The 24,304-nt window shown below is 38.8% G+C and overlaps 1 protein-coding gene and 1 long non-coding RNA gene across 2 annotated transcripts in view; both read right to left on the bottom strand.

Moving 5' to 3' along the window:
- kcnh1a (potassium voltage-gated channel, subfamily H (eag-related), member 1a) overlaps positions 1 to 24,304 on the bottom strand; it is an 86,516-nt gene that overhangs the window by 49,919 nt on the left and 12,293 nt on the right. The window contains exons 5-8 of the mRNA XM_005951005.3: positions 21,629 to 21,747; positions 20,905 to 21,297; positions 12,133 to 12,290; positions 9,580 to 9,848 (exon numbers count right to left, since the gene is read on the bottom strand). Of these exons, the coding sequence (XP_005951067.1) occupies positions 9,580 to 9,848; positions 12,133 to 12,290; positions 20,905 to 21,297; positions 21,629 to 21,747 (939 nt within the window). The remainder of the gene's footprint in view (positions 1 to 9,579; positions 9,849 to 12,132; positions 12,291 to 20,904; positions 21,298 to 21,628; positions 21,748 to 24,304) is intronic.
- Positions 69 to 1,225, bottom strand: LOC121814428. The gene is made up of 4 exons (XR_006054342.1): positions 1,034 to 1,225; positions 880 to 927; positions 524 to 571; positions 69 to 317 (listed from the first exon to the last, which is right to left on the bottom strand). It is a non-coding gene; the product is annotated as an uncharacterized LOC121814428 (long non-coding RNA).

The raw sequence follows: 24,304 nt of genomic DNA, 5'->3' as shown, positions 1-24,304 counted from the left end.
AATGTCCTGTACATGTGGCAGAATTGACAAATAAAGTTGACTTTGACTTTGACTTTACTTTGACATTTAATAATAAGTTATGAACATGAATACCTAGATACGACACATTGTCGTGCTCTAACATTAAGGTATTACGTTAATGTATCTCTGTGCCAAGATTGTTGTCTGTTAATAAAATCATAAATAAAATAATAAAAGTTGACTGTCACCACAGCCTGGATGTGGATTTGAAACATTTTTAAGTCTTTTATGCATTGAAATGTGTTTACCTTTCTTCTTGGAGTTTCTCTTTATAAAACTGTTCCATTGCAGCCAAACTGTTAAAACAAATCAAAAAAAAAAAAAATATATTATATACATACATATACATAGTATATATATATATATATATATATATATATATATATATATATATATATATATATATATATATATAAATATGTGTGTGTGTGTGTATGTTGATTGACAGCGGATACAAATACTGTTTCATGGGTGTCTATAAATATTGCAGAGATATAATTACCCTGCTTTTCTGAGGCTCAATTGGTAAAATGTGTTCACCTCCGTCAAACTATTTAAAAAAGTAAACAGATTAATCTGTTAAAACACATCAGATCACAAATTCATCATTAAACAATAACACATCAACACTTTTAAACATAATGCCAAACATATAGAAACCAACACTAACTGTTTAAATTCTACATTTGTCTTTCAAATCAATTTTTTTTTTGTAGGCCACTGTTAATAAGCAATATTGCAAAGTTATTGATCAGTCACACCACTCTGCAAAAGACTGCAAAATTTCACAGTTTAATACTTTAACAATGTAAGTGCAAATATGTTATGTGATATTTCACCAGATTATACCAACAGTACCTCTCTTTGACTGAATTCAGTTCCTCCTCATGACGTTTCACCACCATACTGTGAAACAAATATACAGCATGAACAGATAAAACAGGATGAAATAAAAAGAGGAAATGAGAAACTTGAGGCACTTGTGAAATATGAGAAAAAAAAGAATGTTTACTTTGCCTCACAAAGTTTTTTTCCCATCTCAGCCAAACTGTTTAAAAACATCATAGAGAAGTTATTCACAATATACAATATATTCACTCAGCCCCTTGGTTAGAAATACATCTGTATCTACAGTTTTGTGTACAAGTCCACCACCGGATTCAGCAGCTTGTAGAACATGCTTTAGCAGCAGTAACCTGCAGTGATGTAAGATAAGATAAAAAAAACTTTATTAATCCCTCGGGTGGGTTCCTCTGGGAAATTCGGTTCCAAAAAAGCACAGCACCGACAGAAGTTACAGAGTTACAGAATATTATATATAAATATAAATATATACACACATAGATAAAATATACAAAGGGGATAAATAGAATAAATAGGAATAAAATAAAAAATAAAAATACAAGTGAATTGCACATTTCAAGTATAGTCTATTGCACCGTTGACTATTAACAAAAAAGTATTGCACAAAAGGTATTGCACAGTGAAGTGAAGAGGCAATACAGCTTAGTTGTTCCCCACTTTATCAAGTCTTGTGCTTTGTTCACCCCTAGCTTTGCAAACCTAAGCCATTTAGTTATGTTATTTTAGATAGAAGAGGATTTATCTTGCAATCCTTACAAGCAGCCGTGCTTGTTCAGTCTTTTTCTAATTGTGATGTCATTAATGTTAACCTTTAACCTGCTCACTGAGGCCTGTAGAGTTCCTGGGTTTGTTGCACAACCTTGTGATGAATTTGCTGCAACACACACTCCTAGGAAGAATGTGTTGTTCTCTAGCATATTGACATGAACTCTCCATATGTAATGATCCCCCACCCTTTGGTTTTGTTACCTGGATATTTCTTTAACCTCCTAAGACCCAGAACTCCTCCAGGCATTTTTAATTTCTCTTTGATATTTGGGCTGATTGGGACCTGATGAATGTAAAAACAAAGAATTACCAGATTTTTTTTTTTTTTTTTTACCTATTTTGTTTTCTAAGAAAAATAGAGCCACATAGGATATTCGTTTAAAATTTCATAGAACAGTAGCAGTATAATGTATGTATCACCTGTATGTGTCATCAAACCATCTTTGAACAGAGGCGGTGGTTTACAACACCAACTGTCTGCCATCTATAATCCTGTTTTGAGATCCCTTCCCAGACGCCTTAACGCCCATTTACATCCTGGGCCATCTGACCTCAGGAAATCACATGATAGGGTGGGGCCAGGTTTCACAATGAAACCCCAGCTTAAAAACACTACAAAAGACCAAGGATAAAGGAGGACTAGAACTGCCTAACTTTCAGCACTACTTCTTAGCCAACAGGCTTCAGTTTATCTCAGGATGGCTAAAACACACCCTCTTAGATGAACCTTGGCTAGATGTAGAACAAGCACTCTGCAATAATCTAGAGATCTCAGACCTACCATTTATCAGCTCAAACATCCAACGACATGAATGCTTTAAAAGCATCAACATCAGCTCTTCTCTGACAGCATGGTGGGAGTTTCTAAAATTGACGGCGTCTTCATTAATCCCATGCAAACGTACACCTATCTTTGAACAGAGGCGGTGGTTTACGACACCAACTCTCTGCCATCTATAATCCAGTTTTGAGATCCCTTCCCAGACGCCTTAACGCCCACTCACATCCTGGGCCATCTGACCTCAGGAAATCACATGATAGGGTGGGGCCAGGTTTCACAATGAGCTCACCCGAAACCCTGGCTGATTAGGACCCACACCCGCTTTCACACCTTGGCTCATGTGATTAGGTAGAAGATCATCAGGGGGTCCCTCTTTGGGGGGAAACTCCCACTGGGTTTAAATCTGGGACTCCCCACCAATTGGACCTTTAGAACTGATGAAGCTTCTCGGATGAGAGGTGAAACATCTTCAAACAACTCAAGAAGTCCAGACGCTTTTCTTTCCAAACTCCTTAGACCACACTTCCTGATGCTCAGTAACACAGGTCTGGATTTCTGGAATGTTTCTTTTCTGTTACTTACTAAACCAGTAAAACTAAGTTTAAAAATCAATGTTGTCAGGTTTCAGGGGCGGATCTCATCCATCTCTCCACCCTCATGGGAAGGGCTGAGGCTCCCCAGACGAGAGGTCACCCAGTAGCCACCGAGCAGAAGCTAGAGGGGGCTGCACCGGCGTGCCTGCCGGCTCTGCCGGTAGCCAGCTGTGCCAGAGTGAACCGAGCCGCAGGCCCAGAGGCCCGGGCCCCCCGCGCCCCGGAGAGGCCTGACCGAGCAACAGGCGCCAGGCCCCGCCAAGTAGCCACCGGGAGTGAGCTGGTACATACCTGAGCGCCCAGCCCCGGACACCAAGAACCACCAATGCACCGACCCCTGAGGGCATCAGTCACCGGCAGGGAGTGTGGTGAGGGGAGATAGGCCTCCACACTTTGGAGGGCCTGGGAGTTCCCAGAGAGGTGGAGTCTAAGACCCGACCTGACATATAGACACAGACAAACAGGCACACACAGACACAAACATGCATTCCCACCCTCATGCACACATATACACACAATCACACTCCCCGAACATACTCTATACCCTGGGTCCAGGTACCCTCGCCCCCAGAGGGGGAAACAGCACCCAGACCCAAGAGATGTTACCCTTCCCCCCGGGGTGGAGGCAAGCAGCAGCAGGGAGGCCAATCGGACAGCCAACATCACCTCCCAGCCCCCCTGCCCCGATGGCTAGTAGAGAACGGGGGTGTGTGAAGACCCCATACCTCCCTCCTCCCGCTCATGCGTAGTGTTGCTGCGTGTTGCTCTAAAGTGCATTTAATAATAATAATAATAATAATAATGGATTGGATTTATATAGCGCTTTTCAAGGCACCCAAAGCGCTTTACAATGCCACTATTCATTCACTCTCACATTCACACACTGGTGGAGGCAGCTACAGTTGTAGCCACAGCTGCCCTGGGGCAGACTGACAGAAGCGAGGCTGCCATATCGCGCCATCGGTCCCTCTGGCCAACACCAGGCAAGTAGGGGTAAAACAAGGGAGAGCATGGTGCTGCTGCCAGAGAGCAGCAGGTGTTAGCACGGCCCCTCCCGAGAACCCTCAATGTCTACATGGATTTAAAATTGAGAGGTGGGCACCGGCGCCAGAGGTAGGTTTGAGTACACAGACCGTCCACTGGACGCCGTTAACGTGCCCACCCTCAAGGCCCTATATATATGTGTGTGTTATGAGAGTGTAAGTAATGTGGATGTCTAAGTTGTGAGATAAAATTGAGGCACAGGTGGCCAGAAGGGGACAGAGGGGGGAGATGTCTCCCCTGCACCCTGGTGACACACCCGCACCCCAAGGCCCTACCTGTGTGGGTGGGTGTGGTGGAGCGGGAAGAGGGAGGTAGCTGGGGATGGGGAGGAAAAGAAGGGAGGGTTTTTATCGTTAACTCGGTTTTCCTGGGTCTTTTCACGTGTGTTATGAATAAATCTTCTTTTTTTCGGTACCGGTACTAGTTTTATTTTGTTGTATTTATCCGCGACACCTTAAAGGCCGGTCCGTGAAAATATTGTCGGGCATAAACCGGTCCGTGGCGCAAAAAAGGTTGGGGACCGCTGCCCTACATGCTTGTACCTTGGAAAATGTTTGTCTTTGTGAATATTAATGTGTTCAGAAACAACTTTTATATGTGTTTACCTGGAGTGAACTGCGATGCTAATGTAACGCACGTGTTAAGCTAGGCTAATCTTTAAGTTTGTCATTAAGATGTGTATTAGCTAGCAATTTATTTTCACTTTCTGTATATTTCAGTTACAAATAAGAAATAGCAAGGAGAAGCCTTGAGAGAGATAAGGCTTTAAAGGATCTTCATTAAAAGCAAGAAAAGCAAGCCTTGTGTGGAAGATCTCGTCTATTTTGTTCGCTAGCTGTCTAGCTTCACATGGTCATGTGTCGTGAGCAGGTACAGGTTTATTAAAATAAGATAGCATTAACACTTTGAGAGGATTCACAGTTAACAGTAAATATAAATGCTAAAACTAAATACTGTATATATTGCACAGTGTGTACCCCCCCCCCCCCCCCCCCCCCCCCCCCCCCCACACACACACACACACCATTAACAAATGGTTCAGCCTTGTTTTCAGTAGCAAGCGATGTACAAAATTCAGTAAACATAAACCTGAACTCAACAGAAATAATGAGTGATGTTCTACAAAACTCTTCAATGACAGTAAACTACCAAAATATATTGAGTATGTGATTACATGTCTGTGTTGGCCTGTATGCTAAATGGCCACTTCTGCTGTTTGTGTTACTATCTGGTGTATTAGGGAATTGTATTCCAGAATTATGAAGAAATATTCATGCCCAAAAATATTAATTTTACATTAAAAAATTATAAGCATTAATTTCAGAGTAAGGTTTATTGAGGTTTCTTTTTTAATATTATTTGATGTTTTTTTAATAAAATCTTATGATGAGATGATCACATAGCAAATTATAGTATAATTCATGCAGTCTAAGAGAGATACTCCCATACGGTTTATGACAAAATTTAATCCGAAGTGATTGATGGCCCTAATCATGACCTTTTGACCTCCCCCCTCCCCCCCGGAAGCGAGTAATGACCGTGACGAATTGCATCCGGAGAAGGGGGGGCGGGAACCCCCCGACATCCGGAGAAGGGGGGGCGAACCCCGGAAGCGCGCCATCTGTCGCTAAGCGTGTCGAATTGCATCCTGAGAAGGGAGGGGGGAAACCTCCGGAAGCGCGCCACCTGTTGTTGGGAAAAAAAGAAAAAAGTTTTTAGAGGGAGGAGAATAAAAGCAGAGAGGAGGAGTTCACAATTTCTAAGGCACAGACAGACAAGATGGATTTCATTCTGCAGCCCAGCAGCTCTCCTGTGTCCGATGAGATCTGCTCTCCCAAAGAAGAAGGCTTTGAATATGCCATATTCAAATACAGCATATTTACTAAGGAAGGCCTCGATCCGGACCTTATGACACTTCCGGAAATACTCCGGAATTGTCTAGTCATTTTCAGACCTGATGCGTCATGTTCCATAAACATGAGGGGAGGGGTTTGGTTCCTGAAGCACAGCGGTGATGCAGCAGCTGATTTTGTGCTGTATAGAGAGACAGAGCGGCAGCTAGTTTTCCGCAAACTCATAGTCTGAATTCTGTTTCAATATTATGACGATTTTCTCTGTATTTCTTAATGGGAATAAAGAGTGACTTCCTGTAGAGATTTCAATAGTATTTTATTTTCCTATAATACAGACGCAGTAAAAAAAAACCTTTAAGATACACCATAGCTTGTGAAGGCTATCTGAACACAGCGCTATGAAAGAACTTTCTATCCGCTTGTAACCTACAGGCTGCCTATGTGTAAAAATACAATACAATACTTTCTCTTAGTGAATACTACTTTTCCTTTTGAGAGTCCTTTTTACAAGAGACTGAAAAACAAACCATAATTGCCGTGACAGTCGATCTTGTTTCACTCACACACACACACACACACACACACACAGCAGGTCAGCATTTGCCAACAGCATTCCAACAATATCGTTCAACGATACGTTGCGATGAAAACAACGGCACAAGGTACAAAAAAAAAAAAAGACATTGGTACTCCAATTCCCGCGGCGTACACACAGCAGATAGACACAATCATCACCGTCAAGGAGTAATGCTTATAACCTATAACGCGTCCCCCCAAAACAATATATTATTATTATTAAAACATCTATATGAGGTAGTTTTGCACAGCCTGCTCCTTGTCAGACCAAAGTTGTTTTTTTTCATTCTAGTACTTTTACAAGGGTTTTCTCAATAGACAGAAAATGAAAATGAGGAGTCAACAGCCGATATTATCATGCTTGTAACCCGGTAAATAATTTCGTACATCTCCCAATAAAATAAGCCTTAGTGGAAAAAAGCTCATTTTCAAATAAGTTTATTCCCCTCTGTGGGAAAGAGTTTTTTCTCACAGTCAACCATGAGGCGAGTTTTGCCAACAGCAATTGTCCATTTGGTAAAACAAATATCCGTCTCAAAGTCGTATTTTACCGTTGCAGAATGTGGAAAACAGACGGCGTTCACAAGAAGGTAATCGAAAAAAAAAAAAAAAAAAAAATTTTGGTACCCCAACTCTCCCGACTGCGCGACACACACACACACACACACACACACCGCGGGTCAAGGAGGAGTGAATGCTTATAACCTATATCCCCCCAAAAAATATTATTATTATTATTAAAACATCTATATGAGGTAGCTTTTGCACAGCCCTGCGGTCAGGAGGGCTTGCAGACGCAAGAGAGAGTTTTTTTCTTCATACTTTTACAATGGGTTTTCTCAATAGACAGAAAATGAAAATGAGGAGTCAACAGCCAATATTATCATTGCTTGTAACCCGGTAAATAATTTCGTACATCTCCCAGTTTTTTTCCCCTAAGGCATTTAAATACGCTCCAGAAATTCTTAATAATTCAGAACATCTGAATAGCACACTGAGGTAACAAGCCTCACTCATTCAAGACCTTGAAATATATGTAGGCCAGTTCATTAAAACAGTTTCACTTGAAGCTAACAGAAGTGTGGATAGGAATGAAGGAAAAAAGGATTCCGTTTATATGCCTTACATTGTCTCATATATTAAAAAAAAAAATCACTGTATCAATATGTTTTGCTCAGATTTACTTCTACAAGAAGCTGTTGTGTAAGACTGTTACAGCACTCATGCAGAAGCCCATTTCAACCTGTCCACATCTCTGATTCTTTTCAGCAATTCACATAATTCACTGACAACTGGGCCAATTAGAGCTCTGAAGGACTGAGATCAAGTACCCGGGAACAGAGCAGAAATGTGAGGTGATTTTGGCATGGTGACTAGACCTTGTTAGTGCAACTTCCCACATTCGTTACAAGACGCACTGTGGCCCAAAAACTATTCTTCCTAAGACACTCAATAATAACGAGCAATACAAACCCAACAAAAAACTGCTTCATAGTATGCAAATTATGAAAAATTGATCCATATCAAAGTGGATAAATATTGTCTGATAGAGCTGGAGAAACCAATCTATCATTTAAATGAAGGAAATCATATTTGTAATATGGTTTCCAGTTTTTCTTGGACCTCAGTCACACAGGCCTGGAGACCAATTGGCTGGACTGTCTCTCAACTATCTGTCTCAGCTGGTTGGCAAGTGATTGATCGAGGTTGAAATTGGACACAAAGTGATTTACAGTGCTGCATTACAATAATATTCCTTATGACTGAGCACATTGTCAGCTGTTTGCATGAAATATGCCAACTTGTCTGCAAACACTTGTAAACTACTTGCCAAGAAGTAGTTAAACTATGAAAAGTGCAACGCAAAACATCTGTTTGCTTATTGCTTATAAAGTAAAAGTTACTCCTTTTCAAGGAAAACTAAAATGCAACTTAATTAAAAATTTACTTTGAAGGTGAATGTTGTATTATATGCAGCAAAGTGGAAGTTAATGTCTTGTGTGCAAACTGTGGGCTACTGTGGCAATCTGATATTGACCAAAACAGTCCCAAGTAGGTTTTTGTGCAACACAATCTTTTCTACTAATTTCACTTGGCAACAACCAGAAACCACTCACAATTGGTCAGGTAATAGATATTTTTGCCAAGTGACTGGAAGTTGCCAGCAGCTCACCAGCTGGTTGCTATCTCTGTGTGACTGAGACTGACTCCATCTATGACTGAGAATGAGATTCCTGTGCACATGAAAAAAGCATATATTTAAAATGAATGGATATGAATGGACCACTACAAATTCACCATTACTGATAAATGTCTTTATGAATAAGGTGGAGACTGATATATACACACTAACAATGAAGCGAGTTTGGAAGTGCCAATAACTGCAGTTCCTCTAATGGCCACTTGTCACTTTTTAAATGCCCAGCTTTGTAACTTGTAGCTCCAAATAACTAAAATGGTGCTGGCCAAAATGCTAATGTTTAGACCTTAAAAACCCACATACTATAACTATACTGCCAAAAGTATTTACTCATCCGCCTTTGCATGCATACAAATCTGAATATCATCCTATTCTTTCACAAATGTTTGTAGAGGCAGTCTGTGTGGCTAGGTGTTAGATTTTATACACCTGTGACCATGGAAATGATTGGAGCAAATTCAATGATTTGGATAAGGGAGTGAAAACCTTTAGCAATATGGTTTTTAGAGAACTGGAATTACCCATGTAAACAGTGTTTTATAGTGTGACATTTTGTCAAAGCTGTATATACACTGCACGTTAGGCAACAAAAGCACCATTCAAATACAATACAGGATCATGATACAGTAAATTAAATAAGAATTCTGCCAGTAGTTCAGGCAGTGAACTATAATCAACCTCAGCAACACATTCAAGGTATCAAGAGAGGTAGAAAGACTGCTCAGCTAATCGTGTGTGTTATTTTCTGAATTTCAATAACTCTATTTATAATTCACTTATTCACCACCTCAGAGGATTGTGGCTTTAAAGAGTATAGCTGGACTTATCATTTATCTTGTATGTGCTAGATTCCAGGGAAGATAAAACACCTCTACTCACATCCAATCATCATCATGGCCACAGCAAAGATTTTCTCTCCGTCTGTCGTTGGGGCGATGTTACCAAAGCCTATACTTGTCAGGCTAGTCATGGTGAAATATAAAGAAGTGATGTAGACAGAGTCATTGTTAGGCCCTCCATCCCAGTTCCCTGAGCTGTCGTTGTAGTAGTATGGTGTGCCCACTGTCTCAGCCAGGATGTAGAGCCAGCTGTCCTTCCGAATGATGTTGGTTTCCTCATCAATAATCTCATAATAACCAATGCTGTACCTGCAAAGTGCAAAAATCAATCATGTATTTTACATTCCATTTCATTCTTAATATTCAGTTCATAATTACATCTACTTACCAGTAGAATTTGAGTCTTAAACAAGGCCTAAAAAAAGCTTCTAGAAATGCTTCCTGATGCCCATCACATGGAACAGATAGACGTCTTCTATCAATATACCGCTACACACAGAAGCCTTCACACTATGAGTCTATTTTTTTTTCTTTTGGCACACTTTCCAAAGCAAAATCTCCAAGACAGCAGCTTGAATTTCCAAAAAAAAAAAAAAAAAAAAAAAAAAAAATCACCCACTGTTTATAACTTTTTAATGGTACCCATAATGATTTTTTAGCTTACCCCATGTCACTGTGTGCTTTCTAGCTCCAAAAATCTATAAAAACAATGACTTTCCATATAAAAAAATATTGCCGAGTACTTTCTACTGAGCCTACATGAAAATTATTATGTCAACAGGTCCTTCTGAGTTATAGAATGAAATTTCTATTGACTGCTAATGATTATGCATTGCACACAAAGAGTGTAGACTCAAGACTCAAACCATGAGTCATCAACTGCAGAAGTTTCTATAGAGATGAAATGTACATACATATTTAAACTGACTTGTTTTCAGTTTGCTGTCCTCCTTTATGAGACAATGTTTAAACGGTGAGGAACAGGTAAGTGAAAATAAAATATCCCATTGCACATCCTCCAGACTGAGCTGCTGATGCATAGCACGATGAATTCAAGCAGATCAGCACTTTCTGAAATACTCAAACCAGCCTGTCTGGCACCAACAATCATGCCACATGACTGATTTGATATTTACATTAATGAGCAAACAAACAAGTGTATCTAACAAAACGACCAGTGAATGTACAGTTATTAATCTATTTAGGGAAAGTGGCAGTGATTGGGGGACAGTTTTTTTGGTTTTAAGACAAAAAAAAAATTAATATCCACCAATTCACTTTAATTTCAGGGAACTGACCTCTGAATTTTTCAGATTGAGTGAAAAAGACACACAGCTTAAAATACATCTGCCTGAGTTCACTATTTACATATAAAAGCTCGAAGATACCTAGTTTCTTGCAGAAAGCCCTGGAGATGAAAAAATACCCCTAGCAATGCAACAAACGCTGTTTTCATTCCTTCTTTCTGTTGTGGGTTTCTCTATGGAAAATTACAGAATGCATTTCCCCTCATCTGACTGTATCATCTGAATATATTTTTATATAGCCCCGAGGAAGCAAAACTCAATAGTTTTTATTGCATGGTTTGATTATGACTTTCTTATTTACAGCCTTGGTGTTCATGTCATGCTGCAACCACCTCCATTTTTTCCCTTGTTATAAAAACAGTGACAGCAACAAGGAGAGAGGGAGGCTACGGCTGTTGCTCCTGTCATCTCACTTGATGATGGTTTAACTTTTCTCAAGTCGGCGACACGGTTCGGCATGTGACCATGGCAACCACAGAAACCATTTGGAGGGAAACGATACAGGAGCTATTTTTACCGGTATTATTGTCTGCTTCAGCCTATCAAGTTTGATTACACTGTCTGGATCCAAAAACAATCTTTATGACACTGGTTACAGCCTCCGTTTGAAATCTTCTATGTTAATATGTGTAATTAAATGTAGTTACGAGGGCTTTTCACGAGACCTCTTATGAAAATGAAAAAATATCTACAAAGGAGAAATGTTCATCATAAACTGCCAAACATATTCTCGTTTTTATGCATGCAGGACATTAACTCGTCACGATGGGCTCTGTCAGTCACTCTGCATGTGTAGACATTCTTATAAACATAATAAATCAAGCACGACACACAATGGAGAGTTAATGCTTCTGCCATACTTGCCCCCTGTAGAGCAGAAGATCTGATTAGACTTTGGAGGCCTTTGCTCCATAAATTTGCATATTAATGGGAAGGAAAAAAAACTAATTCCCTTGAAACTACAATAACGCTTTCTTGACTTTAAAGTGTGGAAGAACATGCAGTTTAAAATGTGTGAGAACAAGGATGTTGACAAAAAGTAACTGATAATTAATGACCTCATTATCTTAATCAGTGACCTTGTTTCTATTAATTAGCTGGGCTGTTATTGCAAATGTGGCAGAAAATCAAAACATACTATGTAATTCAAACCTACAGTAAAGTACAGTAATACCTCAAATGTCACATGATTACCCGTTAAGATGATTTTAGCAATTAAACTAGAATTCTGGTTTTACTGTATGAGACAAAACTGTATTATTATTAATAAAGTGACTTGAACATACCAAATACAGGCCAGCCAGTGAGCAGCCAGTCCAAAAACACACACCAGCAGCACCAGGACCGCTGCTCCGTACTCAATGTAGTGATCCAGTTTACGAGCTACCCGACCCAGCCGGAGAAGCCGAACCACCTTAAGTGAGCTGAATAGACTGCTGATGCCCTAAAACAGGAGAAAAGTACACACAACAAAGGCAGGTATCAGAAACTATATTTCAAGATCTTTCAAACTGATATGATTTTACGTCAAGCTCTTGTGAATAATATCCAGCACTTTACTTTATCTACAATAATTGTTCTGCACTAATACAAAGCTTTTCTTTTAGAAATGCTGTTTATAAAAACATTTAAAACACATAATATTACACTGTGTTCTTGTTGGCATCCATGGATACCTTGTAGAGTAAAAAGTAACCAATGGTTTGATGAGCAGGTTGCTGTTTGGTTACTCTCATCTCACAACATTTCACATGTGTCAGGTGGAGGTGGTAATGTACCACAGAGTGTAGTGGTTACAAAAAAACCCAAAAAAAACAACAACAGGTAATTACCAAGTAATTTGTCTTTAAGTGTTAATCTAATTTAAATATTTGTTGCTACTTTGGAGATATAATTTATACAACTACATTATAATGTATTCACAAGTTTTAGCCAAATTTATTTAAACTCTTGAATTGTTAAAAAAAACCAATCTGCAAAGCCCTGCTTGCTATAAAAGCTATTTAACATGTAACATTTCAGCAGAATAATAGTTAGAGCAATAGCATTAGCAAAGTCTTTAAAAATTTCTTTACAAACGTTCACCAAATGTACAAATATTTTTCTTTGGTCATCTACTTCACACTAGTAGTGGCTATATTCCCCACTAACAGCATGCACCACCCACTGTTTGTTAATCAGTGATATAAGGTAATAAATCCTAATTAACAAACATATTTTAATCTGTATCTGTTCAAACATGCAAAAGTAGCAGTGGAAATCCAAAATCCGAAAATGAAATAAGATTCAGTGTTCTACTGTGTAATGATGTAATGATATATCAGAATGCACAGAGTGAAAAACAAAACCTGAGATGCATTTTAAAGAATAAATATGAGTGTTTATGAACCATAACGTAACAGCAAACACAAAATACACAAATAAGACGAGGAATAACAAAAGACTCCAAGCATCTGCTCAGCTGATTTTGAAAACATTTATGTAAAATGAGATTAAATTTTGCAACTTCCTTCAATTACATATCCGGCAGCTAAATGTCTGCTCAGCTTAACTGTATGCTGAAGCACCAACACAGTGATTCAGACAGACAACTGCAATCGCATCAGTCTCCTTTGCAGTTCAGTGCTAGTGTCATAATGCAAGTGTGTGTGCGTGTGTGTGTGCACGTTCAGTCAAAGATATTGATTTTGCTAATGTGCTGTGGTCTGCAATGCCAGTACAACTGCAGTGCTCGCTGTCACTTGATCTGATCTAGCTGCCTGCCAGACACCTCAGGTTCTCTGAAATCACTTTACAGCTCTGAGCTCTGCCATGATTTAATTATCAGTGCAATCGTGCTTCTGAGTTCTGCTGCAAACTCTACAAGCACAAGTTGGAAGAAAACTTTGCCAGTGAAGAGATACGAGAGAGATTTAATCAAAGGACAAGCTGGTAGATGTGTTTATTTGCCTTTTTGTGGAGATGCACTTAGATTAAATCATTGTGTCTGTGCACTAAATATGGCAGTAGCACCACAGTTATTCCAAAACACGCATGCCAGCATTAGAGCTCATCCATGATCACAGGATATCTTGTTTGTTTCAGTTAGATTTGATTTGTGGTTTTACCCAGAGTAATTACATTTTATGATGGATTTACACTGCCTCATAAAATGCATACCAACCTACTGGGGGCTGAAGGACAATGTGATTGGATGCTCATGTTGCTGATGCTACTGCAGTTTGGTGCAAGTGGAAACAGCACTGAGTAAATTAGAGTGATTAAAGTATACTTGGTTCTTGTTGTGCAGCTTAGTTTAAGATATCATGTAGAAAAACTAGAAATTCGCACAATTAGATTTAGTTTAATGTCTGAAAATTGAAAACTTCCATTTCCTACACACCTGACAACCACGCAACTTTTTTAATACAATCTACTCTCACAACTAGGATTCTGTGGTATTTACATTTTTACATAAAACTAAATGGACATTGCCGTGAGATTGCCTTTATTTTGCATGATTTGGGACAAAGCAAACGGTTCAGGTATCACTGAAGAAAAAAATCCTAGTGTTATAATAATATTCAATTTGTTTGCTGGGATGAGCCAAGAACACTACAGTTTAACTGTAACATAAGATATATTTTTCACTAATAATTTCTTTAAAACAAGCTTTTTATAGATAAAGTTTACTCTTAATAAAACTAATAATAAATAAATTCTAAAAAATCTCAGATGTGTAAAACAATGGTTGAATGTCATTTTATCCAATAGATAACAGCCGTTTCTGTTTTTAAATTTAAGCTTATCATTTAAAAAAAAAGGCACACTGTTGTTATCTCGTGTAATCGTTTAATTGACATTGTTTTGGTCTTGCATATGTCAGGTACATAATTAATTTCATATGACATTAATTTGGCAGCTGTAGCAACACTAAAAAGTTCAATATTAAAATACGTGGTAAAAATTCTAGTTTCTGGCTGTCATAGTCCTCAGTTTTTTGGGGGGGTTTCTTTCTCTGTCGGTCTTTTGTGTCTCTGTCAGTCTCCTGTGTCTGTGTGTTTTATATCTTTTTTTTTTTTAGCTGCTTCATGTTTTATTATAAAGGTTATTTCTCATGTGGCTTACTTCCTGTCTGTGTTCCTTTCTCACCCTTGTTATAGTTTGGCATAGCTCACCTGTGCTTCATTAGCCTCTGAACCCGGTTATAAATTTTGCTCTCCCTCAAGTTTTTGGCTGCATTGCTTTCCTTGACCCGGAGTTGTTAGGAGATTTAGTATTTGTCCTTTTGCTCTTTTGCAGTTTCCTGAATTTTCCTGCAGCAACTTTTGTTGTAATATAATTCTGCAAGTTTCAGTAAAAAGCCTTTTCTTTAACTTCCTAACAGTGTGCAGGTTAATGACCACCTTAACCTACAGACTGGATCTATTTCAGAACTTTGCCCTTAAACTCAACTCTAAGGTAGCCAGTTAAGTAATGAAAGCCATCAGAGATAGCTAACAGCAAGAGGTGGTTCTTATACAATGTATATGTGGTATATATGTATACCACTCTATATTAGAAACACACCATCTTAAAAGACATTTTTAATCCCAGGATGACTCTTGTTGAAAATTTAACTATAGTCAGTTTGTCATAAATGATTGCTGATGTGAGGACTCAATCTGCTCTTGTGCAATTTTAATGAACCTCATTTTTAAATATTGCATAAGACAATCCTGGCATTAAAAAGCTTTGCAGAGAGAGCGAAAAAAAACAAGAATCCCATATCTTATCTTGACAGTTCATGCATTTATACTGCCTTATCCTCGTTGAGAACATTGTGCACCTATTATAATTGTTAAGGCCTGATCGATGTGTGAATGTGTGTCTAAAAGTAAAATAAAAACACATTCTATGATATTCTAATCAAACTGAAGCCTACTTGAGTGACAGCTCGGTGGTTCCAATTCTTCCCATCACGTTCCATGCATGAACACAGGCAGAAGAGGATGGGGGGGCCATGCAAACAGAATGGAGGGATAAAAAGAAGAAAACAAAAACGAAGCACAAGTAAGAGAAAACATACTTGATCATTGGTAAGCGATGAATAAACACAGTTTTAAAAAAATCAACATTCAATAATCAAACAAAAGGAAACACAAAGGAACATTCTTATCTGTGTTTTGAAAGTGTTTACAGTGCAAAGCACGCACTCAAAGCTTTATTATTTCAAACCACTTGCAACATGAGGTGGTCCATTTATTGTAGTTTTGGGTTATCCCCGAGTGAAAAACCAAATCGGTCAGTGTTTCAAATTGCCAAGAATAACTTTGACAGCGGCTCCCCGTTAATGAGCTTCTCTTTTCTATTCGGAAACCTGTTGGGGGAAAACAGCCATCAAAGTTATTCATGTCAGCTGTTAAGATCTGCTGCAGCAGCAAGATGTTTCCATACCGGTTTAATAACACAGGCAATTGTTTGCTCACTCTCATTTACCCTTGCCATGGATTGCCTCAAAGCAATTTGGACCAAATTGGAGTCACTGAGTTGTCACAGAGACACAATGGAAGATGATCCTGAGTTTGCGGTCATGGCTTTGATGTCGGTTTACAGCCAATGCATCCATTACCTCCATTGCCGTATCACATTTCTTACTCACAGCAGATGCATACATAAGTGTTAGGCTGCACTGTTTCATGTAAGGCTGCATCAAATAATTATCTTCGCTGCTGCAGATGTTTTTATGAATTAGGTGGTAAATGTCAAGTCCGTAAAATAGTATCTCAAAAGAAAGTCCAAGTAAATAGCTCTTTTTTTTACTAGCTTTGAAATCTATATAAAAAAATTAGAATTATATCCAACTGAGAAAACCACTGACCTTTGAATATCTGACATATTGTTTTGATAAACAGCTTATAAATGGATGACAATCACCTAAATGGATAATTATTTCAGAAGGCGACACTGTATCCATGGCAGCATAATAAGCAAATAATCACTTTAAAACGGAAAGAGTGAAAAATAAAAGTAACATATGTTACAGAATAAGGCCAGCAACACCTGACAAGCAGTGTTTAGTTGTCAGAGCTACATATCATATAATATTCCAGCTACGTCAATGGAATAGCAAGTGACGTCTTTTCAAGTGCATACCAAGCATGCTCAGTTTACAGTATACTGCACTGACTATACTGTGCAATGATTCTGTTTCTTAGACAACTGGATACTGCTGGATGCCATATGGTGAAATCGAAACACACATGTATGCATGCAAGTTTTTCAGTTTTTGCATGAAAGACGACTGTTAAAGTTACTGAGGACTGACAAAATGTAACCAAACTAAAAGCACATCTTTGTAGCCTGGCTCATACATTTATTTCTAGCTATAAATTAGCTTTTACATGTTTTTAGTATTATTTATGATTTTATCATTTTCTCTATGTTCAGTAATCAGTAAAGAATTTAAAATTGCATTAACCTGCATGAAATGCACACTATAAAATAACTGATTATTTCAGGTGAATTTTAAGGGATCTATAAAACCATTTCTTCAGTGTTTGTTCAGTTGCTGAATTAGTAGCCTAGGGAGTTCTGATCCCTAGTAGCGCTGTGCATCGGTTATAAAATAACCCCAATGCTTCCACTTCCCTGAGTATGTCGGGTCCTCTTGGGTCTCCGTTATGCAAATTTGATCATCAGAGACCTCTTGCAAAAATCCGCTTGCTCTCTCAATTTCCTGTGACCACAAGTTCTGACTGATGCACCAAAAACAGTCGCTTCTGAGTTCCAGAGCTATCTGCTGCATTTGTATTCAGGAGAGTATAGTCAGCCAAAATGAGTCTCCAATTTATTTTGGATACAACACACATTAAATTCAATTCAATTTTATTTATATAGTGCCAAATTACAACAGCAGTCACATTAAGGCATTTTATATTGGACAGTAGAGACGCTATAATAATACAAAGAAAACCTAAACAATCAAACACTCCAGCTAATGTTTGACCTCAATGCTCAGTGAAAGAACACAATCCATGTTTGATCCCAATGACATTTCAATCTACTGTCAAACCAGCCAATATTCACAATTTAAATCTACAATTAATGATGCATTTACTTACACTGGCAGCAATTTATATAATCAACTGTCTTTTTTAAAAATAAACTAAGAAGAACTCTGTAGCTCTTTCATATACTTTCAAAAGATTTTGTCAATGACAAAATCTATTCAGACAGTCCATGGTTGGTTTAGTTTTTCTTTAATGAGCATCACACGATCAAATAACATCAGCATTCAAGCTACAAAAAGGTTGCTGCTTTTCCTTTCTACTGACCCCTGACTGCTCCGGTCAACTGAACTCGTCAGCATTTAGAATGCTGAATCGATGAAATACTAGAAAGGCTGAAATGCCTGATCTGCAAGCACAACTAAATGCTCTCTGTCCACCAATCAGCTTTACTACTGCATATCTTATACTGTGTGGGACACCCAACAGTGCGCAGTGAGAAACTGCGCCGTAAACTGCTATTACAGTGTTTTACACACATACACACCAAGAGATGTGGCACATATACACACACCGAGACACAAAATGATACACTAATATAATGAATACACTTTAAAGTGCCACGTTTGTTTGAGGGGGGGTAAAAAGATCTCCAGATACATTTACGCCAGATTCTGAAGCTGCGTTTTCTCCTCGGACATCTTTAATCACAGAGAGCTAAACATGTAAAATATTTTACATGTAAACCTTCCTTCAAGTTATTTTTTCTCTTTATTCTAAATGCAGATGAGAAATGGTATCACGTAATAGACCAAATAACCTTTTTTCCCTTCAGAGAACCAACCAAAGTTCGGCTTTTAACAAACCTTCCTTCATCACATTATGAAACTGAAATTTATCCATTAAAAATGGACTAACTCAAAGTGCTTGTCTGGTAGAATGGCACTATTTCCCATGATTATTCAACTGTCATTAGGTGTTAATGGCTTTAGGGCATCAGTGACACAGTGGAGCACTGGCGAGTGGCCGAGTTCAACAGTGTTAACGCTCCTTCCTCAAATTAAAATGTGCCAATTATCTCGAGATCCTGTGATGGCTCTCCAGCAAACACTCATCACTATAGTGGAACATTTATTCACAAACAAGCATATTATTAAGCCGTTCATTAAAACTTGTTTTTTAATGTTCCTACCCGAAATAACAACCAGTGAACAGGTTCTGATACAGAGTAGTTGATAATGTGGTTAAATGGCTGCATGGTAACCTAATAACCTGTCCATCAAATCATTATTTACAGGATTTTAATTTGATTTTAACAGTAAAATTATTTTTCTGTTGTTTAATCTTAATGTGAAGTTGCTGTTGATGGCTCTGAGAAACCAAAGTAAGAAAAGTCCTGATTGGTTTAGAGGGCTTACAGTACATTTTCACATTTTAGAGAGGGTCATAGAGCTGGCACCACATGCTGTAAAGAATATATCACAATCATCTCACAAACTTTGGATTAAAGTTCATTTTAACTGTTAAATCTTTACATTGGCTGAAGAGTAGTGATGATCGCTTAGCAACAAACTTTTTTAGATATATTTAGATCCAATAACTAAGATCCAACTAAGAGTCTCGAGCATTTGTTTATCCGCACAACAACATACACTGTTCTTAGGGTGACTGATGAGAGAATAAGCAGCAGAGAATGCAGCAGTAATCTGATGCAAAGTGATGCACTTATCACCAGCAAAGTCTTCATCTTTAACAGCCATGTATGTAATCTAAGTCCCTTCTTGTGGGAAGTTTGCAGCAAGAGAACATGATAAGCGGCTGCAGTCACTGTGAAGCGCATGCCAGCATCAGTGCTTAATCTACTCCGATAAACCATTTAGTGTACACATTTCAGAGTAACACCTATCCAGATGTTTTATATTGTGTTTGCTGCCCTATAGGAAAGAAACAAAGGCCTGGTTCATGCAATGTTATCTTTCCCCCATTGTTACTGCAGAGATGCATATGTCAAACTACTAATAAGAAGACATGGAAGCTTAAAAACTTTCTTAGAGATCAGTTATTACACAGTGGAAAATTAATTTCATGCTTTAATATGTTAATATATTTGTGTATTTCCATGTTGTTTAAAGTGAAATTTTAAAAAATAAAATAACGGTGGATAACATGTATTTCAAACATCACTGTTAAATGATGTATTCAGTTTGACTGAAGAGAATCAGAATTAACCACAACATTAAAACCACTGAAAGCTGAAGTAAGATGCATTCATCATCTCATTACTACTCAATATTCTGCTGAAAATCCTTAAATCCTGGCATTCATGTGATTGTTTGCATCTTAAAACATTCTTGCAGGTCTAGCATAAAGGCTCTCCCTGACAGCTGTGTCCTCCTCTAGCAGCAAACACCTTTCGGGAATAGCTTGGGGGAACACTACAAAGAGTCTAAGGTGGCATCCAGAGAGGAATCGATATGGCAGCCAGAAATTCATTGACAATTAGTGACTTCAAGTGTAACAAGGGGCAAAAAGACCAGCTCTAAGACAAGGATACAACAGCGAAGGATACTGTTGATTTACTGATGACAGATGGTAAACACATCAGGGGCCTACTACCTAGGCAACCGGAGGCTGGAATGATCACCAGTGACAAAATGTCACCTACAAAGTGACGCGTGACAAGCTAATCACTTAAAAACCCCTTAAAGCACCATCCTCTGAGGTACCAGACATGACGGACACCACCAAAGGTCCATATGGCTGATGGCTTTTTATTTTATCACCAGTTTAGAATAATTTGCTTGTTACTTCAAGGTGTTTCAAGACGTTATTTAGACTGACCAACAGTCTAAAAGGATTAAATCTAAAATGATATGCATTCATATTACTTGATTAGTAGAAAATGGGGAAACAGCCAGTAACCACTTAAAAATACCTAAAAATAATACATTCAGTTTCTGCCAGGTCAAGACAGTCCAACTGTTTTGTTTACTATGAGCCAAAGCAAAGAAAAACAACATCTGCTATTATTTGGGAGTCAGGTTTTGAATCAACAAATCATTTGAGCCATACGCACAGTGCTGCACTCACCTCATCTACATTCTCGAAGGCGTTGATGACATCATATGGCAGGCATGACAGCAGGTCAATAACAAACCAAGTCTTAAGGTAATTCATTCGAATCAGCTTGGGGTCTGAGATGACCTCACCGGCAGGTCCAACAAATGTGGTGTGGAAGTTTAAAACTATGTCCACCAAAAAAATGACATCCACAATGCTGTCTACCACCAGCCACGTGACGTTGTTCTGCTTCATCTTGAAGGAGACATTGTAGGGCACCATGATGGCGGTGTAGAAGGTGAGGATGAGGATAACCCAGTCCCATGTGGTCTTGAAGAGGCAGTAGTGCAGGATGATGTGAGGTGGAGTTTTGGGAGTCTCCTGCTTGTACTGAGGTAGGATATCAGAGCCGAGCTGCAGAACCTGCACAAAAAAACCCAGTTAATATGTGAAGCTCAGCGCAGACAGGTAAATTGCCACAATGGGGAGCCAAAAAAGCTGCAGCTAAGGTTTGCAAATCCTTTTAGTGACTGAAGTTCACCTGCTCATGAAAAATGTGTCCAAAGTTAGCTCTTGTTCATTTACTCCATTTTCCCTTTCATACACAATATTCATATTTTTATTAGATTTTCACCTACTAATGACATTTAAGCATCTCACATCTGTGGACATTTTATTTCCTACAGAATGTAACACTATTTAACTTCAACAGTGGAAAAAAAATCTGAAATTAAATCCAATGAGCGAACCTTACCTCAGCGAGGCGGGAGTGCTTGTGGACGTTCTCTCCTTTGTGAACCGTGGGCTGCAGCTGTTGTAAGACTCCTCTGCTGCTTGTTAGAGCACGAGTCAGCCGGGCGAACTTTCCCCAGCCTGATCATTAAACACGGACAGAAAGCAAATTTTCAATATGAGTCTTGATACTTCAGATTTTTCCAGGGGCTACAACGTGCTTTCGCTGCTTGTAGAGTTGTGGCTCTGAAATCACTTTTTTCAGTATTGAACATTTGCTCAGCATCTGCTACGTATGCATATTAAAGCTTGATTATTATCTGGGTATGCAGGGCGTCAACAACTTCAACAAGCTTCAGATTTCAGTTTGAATAAATTCATGATTCCTCACTTTTACAAAAGGCCAAGCCAAGAAACACGGTTTCAAGGCTCCTGATACAAACTGCCCAGCAAAAGTCTTATAAGCCAAATAGGACAGAACATGATAACAGCCTCTGGGTTTTAAAAAACTGTTAAGTTCTTGGTCCGGGCGAATTAAAGAAAAGTTCATCGTAAAATGTTAGTCAACCACTGACAGGATGTGGTTTTCTATAGTCCTGTGTTTAATTTTTTAAGTTACCTTCATGGACATTGTCAGACCACCTGATCATATACGATCTCATGAGATCATGAGTATAGGTCTGTTTATATCTTCTGTCATATGCTTAGAAACATACATTATCATATAGTAGCTTGGAGAACCACTTTTAGCAGCAATAACTTGAAATGTGTGATCAGTCAGTCGCATCTTTGTGGAGGAATTTTGACCTACTTCTCTTTACAATGTTGCTTCAGTTCATTGAGGTTTGTGGGCATTTGCACAGATCTGTTACGTTCCCATCACAGCTTTTTAGGCAGGTTGAATCTGGCCTTCGACTGGACTATGGCAGTTTGTCATAGATTTGCTGCTATGAGTGGGATCACTGTGCTGTTGCATGACCCAGTTTTGACTACGCTTTTACTGTCTGACAGACGCTCTCACATTTGACAGTAGAATACTTTGGCATAATGAGGAGTTCATGGTTGAGCAAGCTGCAAAACAAGCCCAAATCATCACCCCTCCATCACCGTGCTTGGTATGAGGTATCTGTGCTGATATGCTGTGTTTGCTTTCACCAAATGTAGCACAGTGCATTATGGTCAACGGACATTGTTAGAGAACTTCTGCAGTTTGCTCAGATGTAGGTTTGTAAAACCTAAGCAGTGCTGCCATGTGCCTTTTTAGAGAGAATAAGCTTTTTCCTGGCAACACTTCCAAACAACCTGTACTTGTTCAGGCTTTTTCTAATTATGCAGTTGCGAAGTTTAACATTTAACATGCTAACTGAGGCCTGTAGAGTCTAAGACAGGGCTGCCCAATCCCGGTCCTCGAGAGCTACTACCCTGCAGCTTTTAGATGCATCCCTACTCCAACACAGCTGAATCAAATGGTTTGATTACCTCTTCAGCATGCCATCGTGTTTGGCAAAGGCCTGATAACAAGCCATTCATTTGATTCGGGTGTGTGGGAACAAGGATGCATCTAAAAGCTGCAGGACGGTAGCTCTCGAGGACCGGGATTGGGCACCCCTGGTCTAAGATGAAGCCCTTGGATTTTTGCAGTTTCTCTTAACGTTACACGGTCTGACCTTGTGTAAATTTGCAGGTACGTCTGCTAATGGGAAGATTGTGGCATTGTGTACACACAAAGCTGAATGCTCCGGGCCAGAAAAAAAACGTTTCCTGTTATAGAGGTGGTCACACTTACTGATGATCAATTAATCAAGTGAATTTGATTAGCAGCACCTGGCTGCTACTTACCGTCTTAATTTCTGTGAAAACGGTAAGGGTATACTTACTGTACTCATACAAAAATCAGAGTCATGATAGACATTTTTAAGAAGGGATATTTGTGCACAAACATACACAGTGCAACTTATTGTGTGTTTTGTTTTTATTTCCACAAATCTATCAGGTCGAAAAATGGATCATATCACACAATGTTTAGATTTCTGCATCTTTTGGTCAACAAAATTGCGTGGGTGGCTTTGGTTCACTCTCATTAATGTTGTTTATGGTCACAGCAGGCTGCTGTTTTCAGCAAAAGCAGCCTACTGAGCACCAAGCAGCAGACAGACAAAGTTAGCCACTGGCTGGTGTACACTGTTGAGGATTCAGAATCATAAATTTCACTAAAGAGTTGGTGAAAACTAAAAATAGAGCACAGATGAGTGGAAATATTGGACCTATGTCCAATGAATTAAATTGTGAATTAAAGGATGAATCCTAATTATTAAAAATACCACTCCCTCTCTGCTACATGTGGAAACCGGCAACTGCTAGTTAGTTTAGTGCCCTATAGTGCACATAAATTTATTTTTTATAGTGATGAAATGCATTTGTCCATCAACCCTCCAAACGCTGTTTTGGCAGTATGTTACTACAGTCTCCAGTATCAGTGCAGGGAACACAAACATACATGTCTTTTCATCCTACCTGTTGATGCTCAAGCCTGAACTATAATTTCAGTTTCATGTTAACGACAAACCCCGTTTTTGCCCCTATTACTGGATGCACTCTTGCACTAATTCATGTTCTATTTTATCTGTCTAACACTCATACAGTCCAGTGAATAACTTTTTGTGCTGTGTACTGATAACTATGAAGATGAGGCACATTT

This window comes from Haplochromis burtoni, unplaced genomic scaffold (assembly GCF_018398535.1).
Source record: "Haplochromis burtoni strain Fernald_Lab_line unplaced genomic scaffold, NCSU_Asbu1 Contig_46, whole genome shotgun sequence".
In the NCBI taxonomy this organism is placed as follows: Eukaryota; Metazoa; Chordata; class Actinopteri; order Cichliformes; family Cichlidae; genus Haplochromis; species Haplochromis burtoni.
Note: the sequence above shows the minus strand (reverse complement) of the source record. Positions and strands in the feature narration are given on the sequence as shown.